This window comes from Eleginops maclovinus, chromosome 3 (genome assembly GCF_036324505.1).
Source record: "Eleginops maclovinus isolate JMC-PN-2008 ecotype Puerto Natales chromosome 3, JC_Emac_rtc_rv5, whole genome shotgun sequence".
Lineage (NCBI taxonomy): Eukaryota > Metazoa > Chordata > Actinopteri > Perciformes > Eleginopidae > Eleginops > Eleginops maclovinus.
Genome location: NC_086351.1, coordinates 26,210,904 through 26,230,613, shown reverse-complemented (window position 1 = coordinate 26,230,613; position 19,710 = coordinate 26,210,904). Strand labels below are relative to the sequence as shown.

The 19,710-nt window shown below is 42.0% G+C and overlaps 1 protein-coding gene across 1 annotated transcript; it reads right to left on the bottom strand.

Moving 5' to 3' along the window:
* Window positions 1-3,196: 3,196 nt before the first annotated feature.
* On the bottom strand, window positions 3,197-19,512 carry cep76 (centrosomal protein 76). The gene is made up of 13 exons (XM_063878432.1): window positions 19,273-19,512; window positions 17,942-18,097; window positions 17,721-17,805; window positions 17,380-17,604; window positions 17,106-17,291; window positions 16,592-16,689; window positions 16,261-16,389; window positions 15,907-16,098; window positions 12,125-12,291; window positions 9,024-9,183; window positions 7,915-8,088; window positions 6,904-7,121; window positions 3,197-3,691 (listed from the first exon to the last, which is right to left on the bottom strand). Exons 1-13 carry the CDS (start codon window positions 19,333-19,335, stop codon window positions 3,553-3,555), a joined length of 1,992 nt encoding a protein of 663 aa, XP_063734502.1. The 5' UTR covers window positions 19,336-19,512; the 3' UTR covers window positions 3,197-3,552.
* Window positions 19,513-19,710: the final 198 nt, after the last annotated feature.

Sequence of the window (19,710 nt, the reverse complement as noted above, 5' to 3'; positions counted from 1 at the left end):
ACTCGCTAGCAGCTCCTGCAACCTCTTCCGAGGAACATGATAATCCAGTATGTGTGAAAAATAAAGTGGAGGTGCAATGATTCAAACTGAGGAACAGAATCTCCACCTGCAAGGTCGTTTCATTTATATACTTTTATACATATTTTTCCTTTTATTGGGCATTTTTATTAAACTTATTACATTGATATAAATGTATTTATTTCATCTAATCATTATCATTTGATCTTTTGTTGCAGAAATCTTACTTTTAACTTCATATGTTTGTAGAAATATTTAGATTTTATTTTTTCATATATTGTATTTATTCTATTGTAAAATGGAGCAATTGTCACAAAATCCAATTTCCCCCAGGATGAATAAAGAATTCTGATTGTAATATACGTTTATAATTAGTACTACTAATTGAAAAAAAAAAAACCTGAAAAGGAATTTATAGTGTGACATCTAACATTTAGTTTATTTTCCTTTATTAAATTCACAGTTTATACAGACATATTTCTTTGCAAAGTCTCACCTGAATGCAAACAGTGCAGTACAGAGACACGAGGTGTGAGTGTCTCCTCTTCCTGCTATATCCATCGCTCCTGTCCCACAGGACCTATTAGTCAATTACACCTGAGAGCTGCTGCTTATTATGGGCTGAAAACATACCTGAGTTCCAGCATCAAACACTTCCTTACCCGGAATTTTCTTCCTGTGATAAACATTAATGAGTGGAGTGTGTGTGTGTGTGTGTGTGTGTGTGTGTGTGTGTGTGTGTGTGTGTGTGTGTGTGTGTGTGTGTGTGTGTGTGTGTGTGTGTGTGTGTGTGTGTGCGCATGTGACATTCAGAAAAAAGGAAGAATTATTCATTAGCTCTCTATTTCGCTCTTTCAGCCTCCCTCCTGATCTTGGTGTTCAACAACTCTGGGGCAAATGCAGAATTGCAAATTAGCTCCCGGAAAAATCTAATTAATTAGCCATCCTCACAGGCTTCTTGTCGAAGTTTGGGCTGATGTGTCAACCGTTCCCCCAGAACTCTGAACAACAATGCGCAATATGGCACAGAGCGGAAGAAACAGAGGAGCGGAGAACTCCACAAAACAAAACTACCCTCTGTGAGTCAACTAACAGAACCCTTCAACTAACAGAACCCTTCAATCAGGGCCAACTTTCTGAGTCGACTCCTCTCAGGAAGAGAGAGTCCAGCAGGCAGCTGTCACCTCCTCTAGGCCTACTTCACACCCACTCAGAGGAGAAGTCAGCCAGAACAATGGCTTTACTGAGGCTGGTCAAAGTGAACATTACAATACATCCATCCATCCATCTACTCCCGCTTTTCCGTCAGGGTCGCGGAGGTAACAGCTCCAGCAGAGAGCCCCAAACTTCTCTTTCCCTGGCCACATCAACCAGCTCTGACTGGGGGATTCCAAGGTGCTCCCAGGCCAGCGAAGAGATATAATCCCTCCACCTGGTCCTAGGTCTACCCCTCGGTCTCTTTCCAGCTGGACGTGCCTGGAACACCTCCCTAGGGAGGCGCCCATGTGGCATCCTCACTAGGTGCCCGAACCACCTCAACTGGCTCCTTTCAACACGAAGGAGCAGCGGTTCTACTCCGAGTCCCTCCCGGTTGACTGAACTTCTCACCGTATCCCTAAGGGAGATGCCAGCCACCCTGCGGAGAAATCCCATTTCGGCCGCTTGTATCCGCGATCTCGTTCTTTCGGTCATGACCCATCCTTCATGACCATAGGTGAGGGTAGGAACGAAGATGGCCGGGTAGACAGAGAGCTTTGCCTTCTGGCTCAGCTCTCTTTTCGTCAAAACGGTGCAGTAAAGCGACTGCAGTACCGCTCCCGCTGCTCCGATTCTCCGGCCCATCTCACGCGCCATTGTTCTCTCACTCGAGAACAAGACCCCGAGATACTTGAACTCCTTCACTTGGGGTAAGGCTTCATTCCCTACAATACAACATTAATAAAATCAATTTGAACCCTTTAGTCCTCCTTACAGTGGGTTTTTTCTTTAAGATGGTTTCATTTATTATTTTTACATGTACATATAATCCTACATTTACTTGGTCACGCACAACATTCTCTGTGTTATTTAGCTTATTTTATGTATGTATTTTCTGACATGTATATAAATGTATTCTATTGTTTTATGTCCTATCTTTATTATGTTGCGTTGTTGAAGGAGCCTGTGACTTTTCATTGCCATATCTGCATTGTAGCTACTGTGAATATGACAATAAACCCCTTGAATCTTGAATCCTTGGATTTATGAAGCATTGACCTAACACACGCCCTCTGATGTTATCCTCTGGACCAATGGAGTGACCACAGTCCTGTTATCCATCTGTATTTAGAGATCAGTAAAAGCATGGGTCTGCTGTGTTGCATCAGGCAGGATGAACAGAGCAGCATCCAGTGAGCCAACACTAGTGTTAACACGCCATCTAGTGTCCAGTTAAGTGTGGTCCACATGAATATACCACTATTTTACGGTTTAGACTCTAAATCCATAGTGTGTGCAACATTGCAAAACTCCTATTTTAAAGACACAATTCCTGACATACAAAGTGCCAACATGAAAACACAAGTTTAGGCCTCATTGTAAATCTAATTTTCAAAATGCAGTAATTTAAGGGTTAAAGCTCTTTTTAAACCGGCTGCATGGTTTAAGGCGCTAACTATGAGTCGCTTTGGACGAGAGCATCATCTTAATGAAATGTAAAGCAATGTAATAATACCGACAGGTTTCAAAGCTTATGTGAGGCATACAGTTCCCTTAATTACACGTGTTCCTTCAAAATAAAATACTGTAGTATTACCCTGGCAACAAGCAGCAGGACGGCAACCCCCTCCCAAACATTTCAAAATTAAATGGTATCATTCTTTCCTCCTAGTACTTGTGTTTGAATACGGTTGAATGTTAAATACTTTCCACTTCTATGGAGTTATTGTACCTTCTCCACCTGATTAAAGTGATCCTCAGCCCACAGGCCTCACATAGGGGGATGTTCCAATTTTAAGGTTCAATATTTTATAAGACAACAAAGAAACTTTGTTTCACAAACAGTAAAGCGATAGACCGTCATAACTGTCATTTTATCTTGTTTTAGCATTGTTTTACGCCCTATTTCGAGAGATTTGTTTGTTGTGTGCTGTGAGATTTTGAAAGCAAATTTGATATTAAAACAGATCCATAGCATATCTCAATAATTATATGTAATTTAATACAATATATTTATTCATATTTTGGGAAATTTCCTCATGAAGGCCTCTTCAAAGTACAAAGTATGAATGAAAATGTTCCATTTATTTACAAAAAAAAAATATATATATACTGTAAATACATTTCTGGGAGTAAATGTCTGTACAAATGATGAGTTTACTCGACAACAAAATAAATGCCTGAGTTTCAGAGAAGAGACAGCGCTTCAAACATGTCTACACATATCGCTTAGTACACGTTTAACGTTGGTCTCATTATGGGCTGGTATTCCTCTGGACATGTTCATGCACACTCCGCTGCTGACCGGGCCCCCCTGCAGCTGCTGGGGTCTGCCGGTCAGAGGACAGAGCGGTATTTCACTGCAAACATGAGCCACACTGCACATGCGCTTTCTGGATAGGCAAACACACGAACACGGACAGCCAGCCTAACATGGTCGCCACGACAACACACTATCTCCTCACAGAATGGAGACCTGCACCGAACAGGAGAGACAAAGTAAAAAATAGAAAGCCATTAGAAAGTAATAAAATAACATACAACAATACAAGGTAGGAGAGCTTAGCTACAGCTTAGCATAATGGAATTAAAAATGAATTATTGTTAAGATATTTCAGTTCAGGGACAAACACACTTTAAAATGCACGGCTTCTATTAGTTAGTTTCTTTTTGGTTCTTTAAACCCTAAGATGCAAACACAACACACATTTTGTTTGTTAGCTAGCTAAATGACCACACAACATTTCATACTGTACATATTTGACAAATGAATGGCTTCCTATCAAGAACCAGAAACTGTGAACTAACAGGATAAAACCAGAAAGATATGATGCTAGTCTAATGTCACACAGACGTGAAGTGGTGTGGTTGGCTCTGAGAGTGAGGTGTTCTTCCCTCTCACACCCTCTATAGCAGAGGTATTCAACTCAAATTTAATGTGGACCAGTTAGGGAAAATTTCCTGAAGCAAAGGTCTGGAACATCAAAATGTCTAATGTCACGTTATGAATGAGTGTGATATACAGACGTGGACAAAATTGTTGGTACCCTTCCGTTAAAGAAAGAAAAACCCACAATGGTCACTGAAATAACTTGAAACTGACAAAAGTAATAATAAATAAAAATGTATTAAAAAATAACAAATGAAAATCTGATATTGCTTTTAAATTGTGGTTCAACAGTATCATTTAAAAAAACAAAATAATGAAACTGGCCTAGACAAAAATGATGGTACCCCTAGAAAGACTGAAAATAATTTGACCACAGGGTCAAGTTAAACTAAGGTGTGTCCTGTATTTCCTGTATTTCATCACAGTGTCTTCAGACTTGTAATCAGTCAGTCTGTCTATTTAAAGGATGAAAAGTAGTCACTGTGCTGTTTAGTATCATGGTGTGTACCACACTGAACATGGAGCACAGAAAGCTAAGGAGAGAGTTGTCTCAGGATATTAGAAAGAAAAGTATAGACAAGCATGTTAAAGGCAAAGGCTATAAGACCATTTCCAAGCAGCTTGATGCTCCTGTGACTACGGTTTCACATATTATTCAGAAGTTTAAGGTCCGTGGGACTGTAGCCAACCTCCCTAGACGAGGCCGCAAAGAGGAAAATGTATGACATATTGAAGAGACTGATAATACGAATGGTAACCAAAAAACCCAGAACAACTTCCAAAGAGATTAGAGGTGAACTCCAAGGTCAAGGTACGTCAGTGTCAGATCGCACCATCCGCCAAGGAGGACACCACTGTTGAATGCAAATCATAAAAAAGCGAGACTGGAATTTGTCACAATGCATGTTGACAAGCCACAAAGCTTCGGGGAGAATGTCCTTTGGACAGATGAAACGAAACTGGAACTTTTGGCCGAGTCACATCAGCTCTATGTTTACAGACAAAGCATACAAAGAAAACAACACTATACCTATTATGAAACACAGAGGGGGCTCGGTTATGTTCTGGGGCTGCTTTGCTGCATCTGGCACAGGGTGTGTTGAATCTGTGCAGGGTATCGTGAAATCTCAAGACGTTCAAGGCATTCAGGAGCGAAATGTGCTGCCCAGTGTCAGAAAGCTTGGTCTTAGTTGCAGGTCATGGGTCCTCCAACAGGATAATGACCCAAAACACACAGCTAAAAACACCCAAGAATGGCTCAGAACAAAATGTTGGACTATTCTGAAGTGACCTTCAATGAGCCCTGATCTAAACCCTATTGAACCTCTGTGAACCTGAGACAGCTGGAGCAGTTTGTTAACAAAGAGTGGGTCAAAATACCCGTCGACAGGTGCACAAGTCTCATTGAGAGTTACAAAAATGGCTTGATTGCAGTAATTGACTCAAAAGGTTCACTTAAGGGTACCATCATTTTTGTCCAGGCCAGTTTCATTATTTAAAACAAAAAATGATTCTGTTGAACCACAATTCAAAAGCAAGTCTGATTTTCATTTGTTATTTTTCAATACATTTTTATTTATTATTACTTTTGTCAGTTTCAAGTTATTTCAGTGACCATTGTGGGTTTTTCTTTCTTTAATGGAAGGGTACCAACAATTTCGTCCACGTCTGTACATTAGCTGTGACCAAGTAGCTGTATCAACGTCTGCATGTAATCAACAACGGACTGTCTCATCAAACAAACAAAGTACTCTTTGCTAACCATTTCACATCTTAACAGTTTCAGCCAATTATAGAACATATCATCCGAACACATCACAACAATGGAACAGTTTTAAGGTTTGTCTTTCTGTCCCTCTTATATTCCACTCCCTCACTGACTGTCTTTAGTTCAGTGAGAGAGCTGAGCTCTAGCCTGTCTGGCCAGGATTTGAAATCGGGGCTGAAATGGTGTCAGGGCCATTCTCATGCACATGTGAAGGTGCTCATTGGTGCTCCACTCACCACCTTCTCTCTCTGTCTCCCGCTAACTTGTCTCTCCCCTCACTCTCCTCTCCGCATTCTCTCTCTGTCTCCCGCTAACTTGTCTCTCCCTTCACTCTTCTCTCCGCCTTCTCTTTCTGTCCCCCACTAACTCGTCTGTCCCCTCACTCTTCTCTCCACTTTCTCTCTCTGTCTCCCGCTAACTCGTCTTTCCCCTCACACTTCTCTCCGCCTTCTCTCTCCCGCTAACTCGTCTCTCCCCTTACTCTTCTCTCCGCCTTCTCTCTCCCGCTAACTCGTCTCTCCCCTCACTCTTCTCTCCGCCTTCTCTCCCGCTAACTCGTCTCTCCCTTCACTCTTCTCTCCGCCTTCTCTTTCTGTCTCCCTCTAACTCGTCTCTCCCCTCACTCTTCTCTCCGCCTTCTCTATCCCGCTAACTCCCCTCTCCCCTCACTCTTCTCTCCGCCTTCTGTCTCTGTCTCCCGCTTACTCGTCTCTCCCCTCACTCTTCTCTCCGCCTTCTCTCTCCCGCTAACTCGTCTCTCCCCTCTCTCTTCTCGCTCTGTCTCCCGCTAACTTTCAGCTCTCACAGCTCTTTCCTGAAGTCATACTACAAACACAGTTCAGCTGTTGAAACTTCCTTATGAGGCAAGGATGCCACAAAACAAACACTAAAGTTACATTTAGCAAAAACGCAGGAGTTTGGAGTATATTGATGCTATGGTTAAGGAAAAGTCAAACTGAGGCATAAAGCTTACTGAGAAAGAGAGGAAGGGATTTCTTAACCAAACATCCCATGCTTTCCACTTGCTCACCTGAGGCAGGTGGCAAAGGCTCTCCGGGCATTGCGGTGCAGGAAGTGGATTGGGAAACCTTTGAAGGTGTGTCCGTCTGGCACTGCCCTCCTCACTGCGTCCTGGAATTCCTCGTTTCCACAGGAGACGCCGGTGCATCGCTCCAGTTCGTACGCTGACAGAGCCGAGGACAGCAGGTAGGACAGGTGATCGTCCCACACTGTGGCCAGATCCAGGTCCTGCAGGGGGGGGCACAGAGATCACACTGCATCAGTACGCCTCACATGACAGGCCATACATTAAGAGCGCTGTAATTAAGAGGGTTGAGTTCAGTCTGCATATGCATTCAACCATTATGTTGAAATATATACTAGATGTTTGACAAACACTCGCTCTGATAAATTCAAATTGGGTCAAAACATTATGATAAAAATATACTAGATTATTATATACTGCACACCCCTTGGGTTTCATCTTATAATGCAACTCTGAAATACACTCCCTGATCTTATATAATCAAATCTAATTTTATTGATATTTAAGCCATTTATAAAGCTTTTAATTATTATAAACTCAGTTTCAGAAATTCTTTAAAAAAAAAGAGAAATGTTTTAATATATTTCTATTCACTACTGTTCTGTGAAATAAGATGACATAATGAGAATGCCGACAGTCAAACCTCTGTGATGGGAATCTGGCATTTCACTTTTTATATTGTTCTCATATTGTCAAATTCATTTGAGGAAGATTACAGTCTCCTCTCCTACAGTTTGTCTTTTGAGTCTTTTGAATTCCTTTTCCATAAACTCTTCCAGCAGCCAGGCCTGAGCCTGAACGTAACAACACGTTACAATAAAAAATGTGCACCAAAACAGGTGGAATAACAACAGACTTCTTCTAGAGGAATGACCAACAGCTGTCCTTTGAATGCCCTCAGCAGCTCGCTCTCTCAGCAGCTCGCTCTCTCAGCACCGATGACTCAAACCTAAAACTCCCAAATGTGCAGGGCGTATGTCTGAGCGGTCTATTTACCTTCCTCTGCTCAGACACCAGGTAGCGCATCTCCAGCTCCAGCTGGTTGCTGGCAGCAGCAGGATCCAGAGAGGGGGCACAGAGCGGAGGCAGCGGGGGCAGGGAGGTGGTGGAGCCGGGGGCACAGACAGACTTCAGAGCCTCTTCACTCATTGCCTTCCACCGAGACTGATTCTGAAGGGAGAGACAGGGGAGAAACTGAGATTTAGCTGCTGCTCTTATCTGGCCTTACCTTTCCCTCACATAGGAGGGCCGTGTATAATCTGGGGGGCTGATGCCGCCTTCAGGGAAGGTGTCAGTACAGGAACTGCTGAGGAATGCAACTGTTGCAGATTTAATTTCCCTGGCAACCATCCAGACCCAACACACTGCTCTCTGCTCTGTCTGACTTCAAATCAGCACTGTCCCTCTGAATAGATCTTCTGTGGCACATTTAATATGGAGTGTAAAATAAGGTTTACATATTAAACTCAAATCCCTGTCCCTGACTATTAAGGCAATACCAGGCAATGAAAACATATGACCAGCACAATGACATTTCAGTGGCACCTGTTCAACACTAAAGTGCCATAACAATCAACGAGTACAACAATGAATGAATCATCAGGAAAACATATTTAGGAGTGGCTGTAGTTCAGGAGGTGGAAGGTCCTGCTCCAATCAGAAAGTCTGTGATCCAGCGGTCAGCATGTTGATGCATTATGTGTCTTTGGGCAAGTTACTTAAACCCTAATTGCTCTCGATGGCCAACAGTGTGTGAGTGTTGAGCCTCTGCCTCTGTATGAATGTGTCTTGTATACTGAAAGCACATTGAGGGGTTGTAAAGCCCGGACAAGCGCTTTATAAATGCAGTCCATATCCATTTCCTCTGTAGGGACCATAGACTGTATAAATAATAGACGTAGTATCCGTGACGTCACCCATAGGTTTGTGAAGAGCCGTAATGAAGCTCAAAGCGGGTGACTCCCAACGTCGACATCTTCTCAGTCTACCTCCCGCCCACTCCAGGCTAATCCAAATATGGACATAAGGTTGGAGCTGAAGCGGGCGTAGCTGTTTCACTGCTCAGCACTGGAGGTTGCCCCTTGGTAGGGGAGCCACCCTCTTACCTGGAAGTCAAAGACACAAAGCTCCACAGCGTCGGAGGGCTGGCAGTTGGCCCGGAAGGTGTGGTGGTTGAAGACACAGCCCACGGTGCGGTAGGGGGACGAGGGTTTGGGTTGGGGGACCAGGGGCGGGGCGTCTGGGTCGATGGCCCGGTGCACGTATCTGACCAAAGAGGGGAAGGGAAATCAGTGTCATTATAAATAATTACCAAATTGTTGGAAATGCCTGAATAATATAGTTCCAGTTAATGAAGTAAGGAAAGTCAAAATAAAACAAGGAAAACAAGGACAATTTAAATGAGAATATTTCAGAGGATGAAAGAGCTCCTCAAAAGCCTAGTTCCTCTCACTGACTTACTGTAACTTTACAAAATATATGAAATCAAATCTATCTCTAATAAAAGATCATAGCCAGAACAATAGTTGACAATAGTTGAAGTGCTGATTCTGTGACTGTAGCTTTAAATGAACTAGCTGCTGCTGGCCACGCCCCTTTGGAGCTGCTGCTGGCCACGCCCCTTTGGAGCTGCTGCTGGCCACGCCCCTTTGGAGCGTCATGCTCTCTCCTCTGAAGAGAGTTTTCTACCTGGAGAAACTCAGCCGTGATTAAACGCCATATTATGTTCCAAACCACATCCAGCATTATCTCTGAAACAGTATGGAGCTCAAACGTTTCTCTCTCTCGGTTTACCACAAGGACAGGACCTTTATATTACACACAGTCTCTCCAGTACAGCGTTAGCTCTGAGTGTTAGCGATGCTTGCTAATGTAAACACAGACCATATTACTTCCAGAACAGAGTGGTTTCAGCTCGCCGACCGCATATTGGGTAGGATAGGGTGGAACGTTGCCAGGAGTTCAATGTAAAGCCAGCCCACATTTCCCTTACTACCATGGCCGTATGCAGGTTTTTGGAAATACTGAAGTCCAAAAACAGAGCTGGCTAGGTTTGTTAGGTTTCCCCCCCCGATTTAGATATGTGCTTTTTAAGGCGTTTAGGAGGACATACAGAAGAGTCTAAAATGATCACGAAACGTCTGAAAATTAATGTTGACAATGTTTAATTAAATTGTTCAATAAAAAGAAAATGCACACTAAATGTAATCATAAGGGAACAATAGGTTGATTTTGTATGTGTTGATTATCCATGGAGAGGGAAGTGGACATAATCCGAAGAGAGGGCAGTTCAATGTAGACTCACTGAAATGACATGAATTAGTCTATATGAATGTTGATTGTTGACAATACACCATCATATTCCAAACATGAATAGCCTTAAATAAGAAATATTTCAAGGATTAATTTAACATTGATGTTATACATTTCTATCAAAAGCCAATGCAATCCTTCTGTGTCCAGAGGCATCCCAGCACTGGAGAACTTTTTCAGGATCCAGTGCTCTGTTTCTATGGACGTGCATCATTGCAAGTCCTGAAAGCCTGTCGTTTCCCATGCTTGATCGTAGCCAGGTCTTCAGCCACCTCAATGCAGAGAACAACCTCTCACATGAACAGGTGGTCACTGGTAGTGTGAGGTAGATGGAGAGGATACAGTGGATGTTGGGGTAGCACTGCATTTCTATCTGATTCAATGTTTCTTTTGCTGTTGATGCCAGCACTGTTGGAGGTTGGTTCTTTACCTTCCATCTGTGAAGCTCCTGGTTGATGGAGTCTGGCTGAGGTAGGTCTTCACTGTAACATGACACCATCATTTCTTGCTTTTTTTTGGTAAGTCTAGACAAAGCTGAAGGTATGAGATATGTAGCACGCATAGCTGGCTCAGAGTTTTCCACAAACCTGCTGTTTAGTTGGCTTGTCACATGGTCAATAAAGGGGTAGAACAGATTGAGTCTGTAATGTTCTTCAATTGACTGTGAGGGTGTGTTCGCTCTGCTTTTCTGCCTATTGGTAACACGCTTTTTTACTGGGTGGAAAGATTTCACAATAATCATTATGGCATGTTTTTATTGCTAGCCCTACAGAAAAAAGTCACACTAAAAGATACAGGATTAGTATGATTGATAAAAAGAAAATCCAGATTATATCTGAATCAACTGCTGTTGCTTATTGTTTGATATCTAGTTTATGTAAAGTACTTTAAAATCAATAACATCTACACTGATGTAAAGTGTCTGTAACTCCAAAATAAAGTACTTTCACCTCCAAACGGTACTCATCTGAAGTACTTTAGTACATTTGTGTACTGTTGACTTCTCCATATATCTCTGAACTGTTTAGAAAGTCGCTGAAATCGTCGCTGTCGCTCATTTTCAAGCAACCAATAATTTATTAGATGTGTTTAGCTCTGTTATGTTAACTGTTAGATCGGTTATGTTAGCTGTTATCTCTGTTACGTTAGCTGTTATCTCTGTTACGTTAGCTGTTATCTCCACTAAACAAACACACCACAGGACTTTACTGCCTTGGCTGCTAACAGCTATCCATTTAAATTAGTCCTTACCTCCGACTCGGGGTTTGTAGTCCCATTCGGCTTTGAGAAGCGGTAAAAGACGCAGTATGAGTACGGCCCCTTTCCGAATCTTCATATTTTTAGTAGTATTTCTCGCGCTGAATAGCGTCATAGTAACTATAGCAACAGCATGAGATGACGCGCTACGTTGTAACGTAGTCAGCGCTTAGTTCAGCTTGTGCTAAGCGCAGCATCCTGAGGCATGTCCTCCCGGGGGGAACTAATTACTCAGATAAAGCCCAATTATTTTTAGGGAATTATTTAACGACTTTTATTTTATACACCTCGAAAAAAAAATACCGAGGTCCGGACCTCGGTGACCTCAATGGTGGATACGGCTCTGCTTACTACGTCATCAGAACAGCAAATCTGGATCAGCTCGTTTGTACCCCCGTTTTTAGAGATGTGGGTAAGGAGGAAAAGAGAGAGGGTTGTATTTTCGGACACTTTGTGAGTCTCCTTACACCGGGGACACTTTTATGTATAAAAACTTTAAAAAGTAATAGGGGACCTTTAAAGAAAAGTTTTCCAGATGTATATCTTTTGTTAAAAAGTATCCAACACAGTAATAGGGGGGCAGTAAAGCAGCAGTTTTTGGTTTTTGTCTGGAAAACAAACAAAAGGAAGACTGTACCTGTGAGCCGTGAGACTCTCCCAGAAGGTGATGCTCCCATCGGTGCCGCGGGTCAGGACCCAGGTGTGAGGGTTTCCTTTGGCCTTGGTGCCCAAACACACATACGCATCCAAGCCAAAGCCCAGCAGGAGGCTGCACAGCAGGGTGGCGTGATCCTCACAGTCCCCCTGCACAGACAGGGAGGAGGTCAGGTCCTTCAGGCGGGTTCAAATGGAATCTGTATTATAACATGTTTATAGTTTAAACTCGCTTAACCTTAACAGAATGCAAAAATCATTTTATACAAACCCTTTCAACCCTGGTGTGATAAACAATGAGCTTCTATACGACAATTTACCATGACGTCCTAACAATATTAGACGTTCTTCCGGGTGGCAAAAGCCGACGAGTTCTCCGATGGCATCATAGTAACTAGTAAACAAATGAAGATGCTACGTGAGGTAAATTGCTTGGAAGTGAGACCCACCGTCGGCCGTAGCCTTATCTACATTTCAACAGGTAAGTTGATTTAAAAACAGACGTGGTGGAAATTCAGACATTGTTAACATGATCATTTAGGGACTGATTAACTAACTGATCGTTTTCTGTTGCTCGGATCAGATGGCACAGACGTGCGCTTTTGACGGTTAAATAAACAGCGTGCTGTAGCCTAGCGCTACTCAGTTAGGCATTCACTGAAACTAAACTCGCGGTGATGATACAATGTGGTACACACATCAGTCATCCATCAGCAGAAGCCTACAACTTTGTTTTTCTTTTCCTATTTCTCCCATTGACATTTGATCAGTAGCCTATGTGGCACTAGAAGTTCGGATTCTTCCTTGTATAATACTTTTACTTCAGGCATTGACTGGCAGGTCTTCAAGAGACCTGAAGTTTACTAATAAGTACGAATTTCCCCAGCTGAAGATAATTATGCTCTGCTATGATTTTGTAGATGGACAGGTCTGAGAATATACATGAAGCAGAGTTGAAAGAGCAAGCAGGGTTGGCAGCAGAAAGGTAAATGTTGGATGAATCATATCATTTAGAGGATCATTAAGACTTCCTCTTAGGAGTGTTAATATTTGGTTGTTTGCACATTCTTCCAGTCACTCTGCAATTTAACAGAACCACTTTTTTGACAGTGAACACTCGGGACCTGACAGAGCAAAGCTGACAGGTTCCGCTGGATAAATTTAAAAACCGTACACCTTTTGCTTTATATCTGGCGGTACGTTTTCGTCATCGTTTCACACAGTAGTAGCCGGCTGGATCTCTTCAGGTCAGTGGGAAGCCGCTCGCATTCTGCCACCCGGAAGTATCTTGGCGCATACTGTTTACAAACATTCTGAAATGGTCTATAGAGATGTTTAAAGCTCTAAAAGCTGACAGACAGATTGTAGAGTATTTAACTATATATTGTACTCTTTCTTAGAAGGCAGGGTACGGAGCCAAAGTATGAGTATTATCTTTCAGTGGAGTATTAGAGGATTAAAATCTCCTGAATTAACATATTATTTGTAAAATGATCAGTTTATAGGAATTATTCAACTTTATTCCAAATATTTCAACTTTATACACAAGTATAACCAAAATTACAATTTTATCTCCAAATATGAACAACTTTACCTGGAAATTTTCAGACTTATTGTAAGTCCTATATTTAGACAGACTTGAGGAAATTCACTAGCGCCCTCATACCATCCATGATGCTTGTGTCATTCATCCTGTCACTACGGTCTGTTTAACAGAAATGCAATATCCTGTTTTCACTAGCCTTTCAGTTAGCCTTTCTCAGAAGAGTTCAACACATTCTGTTGGAGGGAAGGGCTCTGTAGTATCGAGTCCTCCGTGGCAGTAAGCAACTCTTATTTTACTTGTAAAACTTTCCCAGGACAGCACTGAGTTGAGATGTTGCTGGCTCGGGCTGCCGGCGAGTCAGAATGATAGATGTTCCCCAGAAGTGCTAATATGGAAGGCAGCATCAGAACAGGCCGGGGACTTATGAGGCTAAATGAATTTTCCCTGGAATGAAACTCATAAATCACTGCTGACAGGGGCCACTTTGTGAGAGTTGTGTTGTGTCTGTCTCGCCAACCACTCACAGAGGAGAGGCAGGGAACATTTATCCTGCGGTGGTCTGGGAAATTCCCCACTATCTTGTACGGATGAAAATGCATCAGTCAGTCCTTTCTCAGAAATGACACGATCAGCTGTGCTCAGAAACGGAGTGAATGTAAACGGAGCTGAACCAAGTCAGCGCCATGCCTTCTGGCTCCTGGATCAAATGGTTTAAGACAACAGAAGTGTGTGGAACTAATTCAAAACATGCATTACAGTCAGAGGGGCCAGACTGAAGTTATCTGAGGATAAGATCCTTCAATAAAGAGACACTGGATATGATGGTTTTTTCTCTCTGCTGCGCTCTTTTGAAATCCTGAAGTCTGATATTAATATCAATGAAATTACTTGAAACAAGTTGAAATGACAAACATCACATAGAAAGCATGGTTGGTAAACATTTAGCACATTAAACACGAGTGCACTCACTGAAGGCAGATTTAAATAAGTCTACTGCTCACATTAATGCTCATAATTACTATATCCGTTTAGAATTTGGAGAATATGCTAAAGGTTTATCTCTGGGATCAGAATGCTATAAAATGAAAAGGTTTCCAACAGGTTCATCATCTAGAGTTTGCTAAAAACACAGAAGCAGAGAAAAATGAAAAGCACCTGTCAGCTTGTCATCTTCAGATCGGGAAATTAAAATAGGCAAAATGTCTTGATAGGAAAAAAAATACAGATAGTTTGTGAGCTCAGAGTTAACAGCAGAATGTTGACGGGCACTGGAAAATAGATGGGTGGAAATGACTGGAAGGTTGAGCAATACTGGCAGCTATCTGTGAGATGAGTGTCACATTTAGTCTGAATGTAGAAATGTAAACATAACAAGTAAAAGGGAAAGAACTAAATATTATTCAACCCAAACATCTATGTGTGCATTCCTTTTTGAATAGGTTCCTTCTTGAACAAACTTCATCTTGTACTCCTCGTCAGGTGGTCTGGACTGAGTCAACACGTGCCTGTACATGTATGTGGTACCATCAGATGTTCATGACACTCTGAGTAAATGAACTATGATAAGGTGTTAGAGGATTTCCTTTCATCTATGTAAGGTGTCGGACAAAACATCATTTTACAGCCGGTGAGATCATGTGGATAAAAATATACTATCTGATATAAATACCAGGGAAGACATGGCTCACAAAGAAACTGTCGGAAAAAAGTGTTTCTTTTTTTGTATTTTACTTTTGGAAAGCAGAATGTGATCTGGGTGATTTTATGACACTGTTTAGAAAGCATCTTTTGGAATATGATTTAACTGTTGGGGATTAACGGAAAGACAGTTTGAGATCTTAAAACTTCTTTCTATCAAGGCAACAAAATAAAAAGAATACTGAAAAAAGTATTTAGGATTATGTTGACTTTAGGATCAATTCATGTAACACCCAAATCTACGCACTACATTTTAATCATATTATTATATTCAGAAATACTTCATAAGTCTTAAAGCAGTATACATGCTTAAAAAAGAAAAGACGTCTTCCATTTGCTTATGTGCAATTCATGTCTAATGTTTAAATATTAATACAAAAAGAAGTTAATAAAAGTCCAGGTAGTTTTCTATGGGAATTCTTCTATTTTAGACCTAATGACACACTTCAGAGCAGGTTTGGTGTGAGAGGCTATCAGATCCGGCAGTATAGTGAATGAAGGCCGGAGCCAGTTATCCCTACCTTGACTCTACACAGGAACGCCATTAATGTGCACCACTGCTCCTGTTTGACCCCCCCTCCTCCCACCACCGGGGCCTTCTCGTGGGCCAGCAGGCTGACGAAGCGGGCTGCCTGTCGGGGGTTCTCCAACAGGCGCCCGGCCCGCAGGACATGCACGTAAGAACACACTGGTCTGTTGACACCGTTCTCATCCTGCGAAGAGCAGAGACAGTCAGTGGGGATGCTGGGGGGAGTTCAGGATTCAGGATGTCCCTATCCACTGTCTGATATGTAACTCATATGCTGCTAGGTTCATTTACTTCACAGTGAAAAAGAAAATGAATAAAGAATCTATTTAGTTTACATTTAACAAACCTGTGCAAAAATCTTGACCATTTTGGATTGGTGTGAGGGACGTATCTCCAGGAATTCCCTCCACCACTGTTTGGCATAAACCAAGAAGAGCCTCTCCTTATCTGCTGTCCTCTGCCTCTCCAGGGATTGCTGAATGACAAACACACACTTCAGTGTCTATGTTTAGAGCTCTAATGTTGCTCTCAGAATGCTGCCTTCAGATACAGACTCCTGATAGCAGCCATTGGAATCTGTTGGAATAATTCACCAGTAGCTCACAGTGGTTTTATTCGTGAATAACTGAAGCTGATGAATAAATAGATGGAGAAAGGAAGGGGTTGAGTGTGCTGACCTGTGTGCTGATGATGTCAGCGCTTAGAGTTTCTGTGAGAGGGGGGTACAGCTCCAGACCCACAGTCAGAACTCCAGCAGGGACTTTACATTCACTCCCTACAGACACAGGGATGTTCAATAAAGCTCTAGCCGAGCCACTAAGAGCAGGGAAGAGACACAACTACAGATTCTAAACCTTATATTTCTAACTGATGTTATTCATTTACAGGTAGAAAACACATAAAACTATTTATATTGTACAACATCGGTTTCAAAGCTGGGGGTAGGTACTAATATTTTTTTTATCTATAATTCTTGTCTGACCGTTTGCATAATGCCTAAAACATTATTCAGTGTCAGCCAAGCTAAACAGGTTCAACAATTAAATAACCCGCCAAAAATATGTAATACAAGATTTTTGTTGCAAAAAACACAAACGTGTTCCGTGTAGTCGGGAAGATCAGCTTTATATGTCATGATGGTAGATTGTGACAGCATGACATTCAGTATTACACTGTGGCTCTTTTCCATACCGACTCCCATCAGCTCCACAGCAAAGCAGGTCTTCCCATTGGGCGAGCAGAGGACAGTCCTCCAGTCCAGGAAGTAGGAGGAGACTAGCATTGTCTCACTTGAGGTGTCCGTCTTGATCAGCACCAAATGAACTGGGTCACACAAAGACAGCATGGTGGTCCCGTCCGCCATTTTGCCGCCTTCACCTGCAGTGCCAAAAGTTATTACAACATTACAAAGTTATAGATCATGTACAACAGCCAGTCAGGTCCTGATTGATCCCGAGACACCTACCTAGGCCCTCTCTGTGGATCTCTAAGAGGAAGCCCTCCCTCAGGTCAGGCTCGCAGGCACAGGGCACTGGCTTGGAGCGGAACCTCTGGTTGCGGAAGTGCAGGTAGAGTGTAAACGTAGAACACACCTGACCAGGTAAAGGCTCTGGCTCTTGGAGGTGCTCCAGAAAGGCCTTCCCACCAAGCACTTGGAGATACAGGTAACGCCTGGATGGGTCAATATTAGCTGCAATTATTTAAAAAAATGTCTCCAGTTAAAACTTCCATCACTTACAACAGACTGAAGGAAAGAGGCATTGTTCCAATGTTGGTTTATTGAGGCTTTTAAATTATGTCTCTTACTTTTTTTCAGCTGAGTAATATTCTGGTCAACAAAGTGAGTGGCAGGCTTTGGAGGGGATCCTGGTTCTGCATCTGTGAGAACTTCCTACCAAAGCAGACCAACATGACTGAACTTATTCAAGAAAGTGGTGATTGTGACAGGAAGAATCTATTTAAATTTTAGAATCAAATTAATTCAAGGGAATTAATCATTAAGTATGTCCTGTTAAAGGTTGGCCAACCTGGGTAAAGTGCAGGTCCTTCATCACATCATCTATGATGCCCCTGTGCTGCAGAGCATGTAGAAAATCTGCCTCGGACAGAGACCGATGTGCTGGCCCGTGGTCCTCCCTCACAGTCTCAGCCAGCACCTCTCGGATCTTCCCATGGATATTAATCTGATAACCAAAAAATATAGAATAAACACTACATTCTCATACAAGAGTCAGAAGGAGAGATATCAGACCTAACACATTTTTGTCAAGGTGTACAAATATCTTGTATAGAGAGACACATTTAAGGTTAATTATGCATCATTGGTTTCCCATACCCTACAGCAAATGTATGAATAGTAACATCTGACAACTGCTGACATCCCACTTCTGTGTTTGTGTACGAGCCATCAGCCAGCTTCACTGTGTTGGCGCAATTGTTGGTCAAAATGCAGCAGTGCTTAATATCTTGAAATTCTTCATGGGAAAGAAGGAACCTATATTTTGATAGAATCTTAGTACAAAAGCAGTTCTCAAATAGAGAATAGCTTTTTAGACATGAATATCTTGATGTAAACACAAACACAGTGGTTCCATATTCAGCCAGTCACTAGCATAAAATGTGTGTGCACTTTCGTCAATGACCGAGTCAATTTGTTATATGTTTGAAAAAGATAAGATAAAGATGAGATTTACTGTATTGATCCCAATTTGGGAAATGTTTTCGTCACAGCAACGTGTAAACAAGGCATTGCACATAATGTGAAAATGTAAAACAGTAGAAAATAAACAAACATAAAATACAAACATATCAAAATAAAAATAAAAGAGATCTACAAATGAAATATATACATATCGACAATGAAAGATATATATTTCTGTTGACTATCTGTCAAATATATACCATATGAAGGGCCAATTACAGCTTTGAAGATTTTAAAGTAGGATATTACTGAATTTGACATTGTCTCACAAGTGTGCAAGGAATAGCCTATTAAATTAAGTAGCTATAATTGTAAAAGGGACAGTGTAATGACACATTGACGAAGAACAGTTTTGAAGGGAAAAGTAGTGGAGTCCAGTTAACAAAGCAACATAAGAAACTATGTTATCCCTGTAATAAAGTGTTATGGCTGTTGGAATGACCTCCTGCATCTGTCCTTTTGGCAGGGCAGCTGGATCCGTCTGTCAGCTGCTGGTGGAGAGGATGCTCAGGGTTATCAATGATGGACAATAGTGTGTTAAGTGTCCTCCTCTCCACCAATAATGTTATTTAGCGCACCGATCTACCTTCGAAAACACAATGCATACCTACCAAACCTAGCATTCTAAGCATTTGGAAGTTACAGGGGTTTGCTAACCTTCAGAAGATGGTTGTGGATGATCTGCTTCAGCTCGGAGGCTCTCTCTGGAGGCAGAGACATCACTGCTGAGGAGCCCGGGAGGGTTCTGAGCAGAAATACCTAGCTACGTTATTAATAGTGTACAATAAGGAAAGATACGTGTGTGCTTGAGCACTATCTCAATCCTTGTAAACGTGTGTCGTCTGTAGCATAGTCACATTTCTAAAACAGCCACGGCAGCACGTTGGGGATGATAGCCACAACTGCCGTAGTTTAAACTATGGCGGAACAGGAAGCGGGAACGCGGCTCAACAGAAGCCTGACAGAGTCCCGAGGGCAACTGTCGCTTTCAACAATTCTGTCTTAGAAATAATTAATATACGACCAATTTGATATAACTGACAAAATTTCTTGTGTTAAGTTACTTCTGATTTAGTTCTAAATAATTTCGGTAGA

Excerpts from the sequence above, each read along its gene's own strand:
- cep76 (XM_063878432.1), bottom strand. The coding sequence starts at position 19,335 with ATGTCTCTGCCTCCAGAGAGAGCCTCCGAGCTGAAGCAGATCATCCAC. Across the intron at positions 16,690-17,105 it reads TGTGGAGCTGATGGGAGTCG|GGAGTGAATGTAAAGTCCCT; the intron begins GTATGGAAAAGA and ends CTGTGTCTGTAG. Across the intron at positions 16,099-16,260 it reads TGGTCAAGATTTTTGCACAG|GATGAGAACGGTGTCAACAG; the intron begins GTTTGTTAAATG and ends TGCTCTTCGCAG.